Source organism: Carlito syrichta, unplaced genomic scaffold, assembly GCF_000164805.1.
Source record: "Carlito syrichta isolate Samal-C Ts95f unplaced genomic scaffold, Tarsius_syrichta-2.0.1 Scaffold92616, whole genome shotgun sequence".
NCBI classification, from domain to species: Eukaryota; Metazoa; Chordata; class Mammalia; order Primates; family Tarsiidae; genus Carlito; species Carlito syrichta.
Window position 1 is genome coordinate 73,838 of NW_007036712.1, and position 3,828 is coordinate 77,665.

General features: G+C 36.2%; 1 protein-coding gene across 1 annotated transcript in view; it reads right to left on the minus strand.

Moving 5' to 3' along the window:
- Positions 1-1,105: 1,105 nt before the first annotated feature.
- Positions 1,106-3,828, minus strand: part of SRSF6 (serine and arginine rich splicing factor 6) — a 3,185-nt gene continuing 462 nt past the window's right edge. Inside the window, exons 2-5 of the mRNA XM_008060626.2 lie at positions 2,834-2,980; positions 2,496-2,704; positions 2,264-2,347; positions 1,106-2,155 (exon numbers count right to left, since the gene is read on the minus strand). Coding sequence (XP_008058817.2) covers positions 1,792-2,155; positions 2,264-2,347; positions 2,496-2,704; positions 2,834-2,980 — 804 coding nt within the window. The 3' untranslated portion in view covers positions 1,106-1,791. The remainder of the gene's footprint in view (positions 2,156-2,263; positions 2,348-2,495; positions 2,705-2,833; positions 2,981-3,828) is intronic.

The window sequence follows — 3,828 nt, forward strand, 5'->3', positions numbered from 1 at the left end:
TCTTTGAATAGGCAAAATCATGAATTATAATTAGACACCATTTTCTTCCCTTAAATTTTTTTATATTGGAAAATAAACTTATTTCTTGTGAATATCAAAATAAAAGTATCAAAGAACATAAGAAAATGGAAGAAATGTCAACCTTTAGGGCACTATAATCCTATGGTTAGGCTTTTAAGATTTTCTTAACAGGAAGTCTAGAAATTTTTTAAAGTGAAACATTACCAAGTATTCTGTGACTGACACCTAAATATCTGACTTGATTTTTCCACTCATTTTTATTAGATGTTTCTGGATTATGTGAAACTATAAATCAACCCTAGATTATCAGGCTTTCTAGTCAGATTTGTGGCAGTATCAGCAGTGTACCACTATGTGCTACCACAATCCACTCCTTGGTATCTTACATGGTGAGTTCCTAGGAAGGTATTAAAGTTGAGCCAATTAACCTACATCCTTATTTCAGAATAGGATTATTTTCAAATAAAATTACTTCATCTAAAAGTATCTGAACAAAGGGATAAGGCTAACTCACTTCCTGACTGCAATTTCAACCAATGAGGCTTATGGACGTACATACTAATTGATAACCTAGTAACTCCTATAAACTTACAGTATTTAAATTTGGTTTCCACAGTATTCACTACACTTTACTTATAATAAAGTACAAAATGCTTTCAATTTACCCATTTAATTTTCAAACCAACTATACAAGGTATAAAATTACAAGGAAGACCTAATCAATTATCACGTAATCCCACTAACTACAAAGGAAGTGATTGCTGAGTGGAATTTTACTTTAATCGGCAACTGACCTTTCCAAGGATCTGTTAAGTGCCTATTAAATATAACCATCTTTCAGCAGAAAATGACGTATGTGCTTTTTCTCTTCAAATACACTACATTTTTAATCAAAGGCTACTTCCATTTTCCCATGAATGCTAAAGCATACTCTAAATTTTATTGACCACTTTCAGAATATGTGATTACTAACTAAACAAGATTCCAAAGTGTTAGGTGTTTCTTGAAAAGTTTAAATTTATGTTTCAAAAGTTTCAATCTATTTAAAACCTATTAATTTAGTCAAAATTGTGGAACAGATTGGCTACAAAATACTGTTAATTTTTAACTCAACTTGTTAAAGGGGCAGATAAAGACTGGCAAATTTGATTGACAGCACAAGATATTATCATCCAAACGGAATAATTTATTGCTGGTCTGAGGCTTGCCTTGTTTTACACTTAAGTCGAATTTACATTGTTTCAACAAATGGCAGATATCAACATTTAAAGGAATAGTGACCTATTCAATAAGGCAGTCATCTTGGTAGCAAACTTTTATTTAAATCTTACATAACTCAAGCTTTATAAAAAGCCAACATAATTGAAAATTGGATTCTCCCTGTAAAGCCTTAGGTATTCAAAGCTTGAAACGGTTAATTTAAAAATAAGCAAACAAATAAAACAAAAACCCCTGCAGCAGATCCTGCTGAAATACTTTTAAAAAAATCTAAATGAGCTTAATCTTTACAAAAGTTATTTTAGCTCAAAAGCTATAAAATCAAAGTTATCTTAATTCTACAAAGAAGGGAGAGGGTCTTTGACTTCATGCCACCTTTTCCTTAGAACCTCATCTTTTTCATCAAATTTGGCCACAAATCAAATTTCTGTGTGCCCCTGTTTTCAGGAGATTCCTCTTGCAGAAGAGGCCAAGTATAAACATGGAAGAGTAACTGCCTAAACAAGTAGGAAAGTGTTCCATAATAGTGTGCAAAGAACAAAGAGTTCTGGGTTAATCTCTGGAACTCGATCTAGACCTTGATCTTGACTTTGAGTGAGATCTAGAACGGGATCTTGAAGCTCTTTTTGGTTGGGGGGACACAGAACGAGCCTTTGAGGGTGGAACAGGTAGGGGTGAATTGGAACGAGACTTGCTCCTTGATCTGGATTTTGATTTTATATCACCTTTTCCATTTTCTTTGGGGGATCGAGACCGAGACCGAGACCTGCTTCGAGATTTCTCATACTCATCCTTAGATCTGCTTCGAGAACGTGAACGGGAGCCCCGATCAGACTTGGGCTTAGATTTACTCTTCGATCTCGATTTCCTGCCTTTTGATCGAGAACGTGATCGACCTTTGCTCCGTGACCTGGATCTGGACAAGAAAAGCCAGATTTTTCTAAATACATTATCAAAACACACATGTCCTCCATAAACAAGTACGGTAACCATCACACAATAAAAGACACAACACATTATTTACCGGGAGCGACTTTTTGAGATACTTCGAGATCTACTGCGGCTGCTCCTGCGACTCCTACTTCGTGACCTTCTTCTAGATCGAGACCTGTTAACGACAGCACAGCAAAACCTTAATCTTAACAAATCTCAAACTGAATGTTTGTACCATTTAACAAAAAAAGATAAGCCAAACTTAAATTACTCTTTTTTGTTGACAAATATTGTTTTCCTCCCAGTGTCCTTCAACAAATTACCTAGATCTGCTTCCAGAATAAGATCGCCTATGGCTTGTGCGTGGCTTATCTTCAATAAGCCTAATATTTCTGCCATTTATTTCTGTACCATCCAATTTGTCCAAAGCACGCTTCATGTCAGAGTAGGAGCGAAACTCAATTACACCCTCATTTGTACGTTCCTTGTGAGCATCCGCATAGGTTACTTCACCTGCTTGTCGCATAAAGTCCTGAAACAAAAAATCTGGTCAGACTCAGAAATTTCAAGATATGCATACTATACACTTCAGTTCTCAGAAACCAATGTAAAACTAGCATATCTTTAAAGTACTTTAACCTTACATCATAATAGCACATACCTTTAAATCTTGCCAACTGCAACGACTAGAAAGATTTTCTACAATAAGCCTGTATTCTGTACGAACAGGTGGTCCATATTTGTCTCTCCCAGAGGTTCTCCGACTGCTGTATCCACCTCCACCACCTTTATCACATGAAGGGAACAATTAGCTGCACTGCAATGATTAAAATGCATGATTTTGAAAGTTAGTACAAACATATCAACTTTTATTTACTGGAGTAGGACTTTGCTATTATAATGCTAAACCTTCGATACATTTGTGATTTGCCATAAATTAAATTAAGGGCAAGTCAAATAGACTAAATCCAACTAAACCTCTCCTACAATCTGTTAGAGAGTGACTGCTCCTTTATTCAATTTACCTCGCTAAGTTTTATTTTACAGAACATTGTAAAATATAAAACTTAACTGATTACATGCATTTCTACATTTTACAAAAATGTTTACTAGTTACACTAAGTACTTACATCACAGTGTGAGGTTTTTGGTGGTGGTTTGGCCACAAAACACGCAAGGTAACAGTCACCTAGTTCAGATTAACCAGTTTTGTCTAACCCTTGGAATCCTCACCATCACCCTGCGTCTAATGGCAAAAGGCTGCTGTCGTCATGGCTTCCGGTAAGGTCAGCCAAAGGGTCATAGGGCAAGGGTCACACAATGTATGGAAAAGCCAAGGCCAATCAGGAAAGGCAGTCATCTTAGCCTCAGTGGACACAGCCTCAGCCCCATTGGTCACTTTCAAATTGAAACATCAAGGACTTGTTAAAAAGTTTGAATTCAACATGCAACAATTTCAACATCAAACATTTAACATAACCAACCCCCCCCACCTCCTCCCAATAACATGCCCCAACTAGTTCAAATACAGCATAAAGCTTATTTAGATCTACTTTGTGGTACAATACCACATTACTTTAAAATAACATTTTATTCGGCCCCATCATTTGAGTACTTTTAAGTCCTATACTATAAGCCCCACCCCTTCCCCCGCCC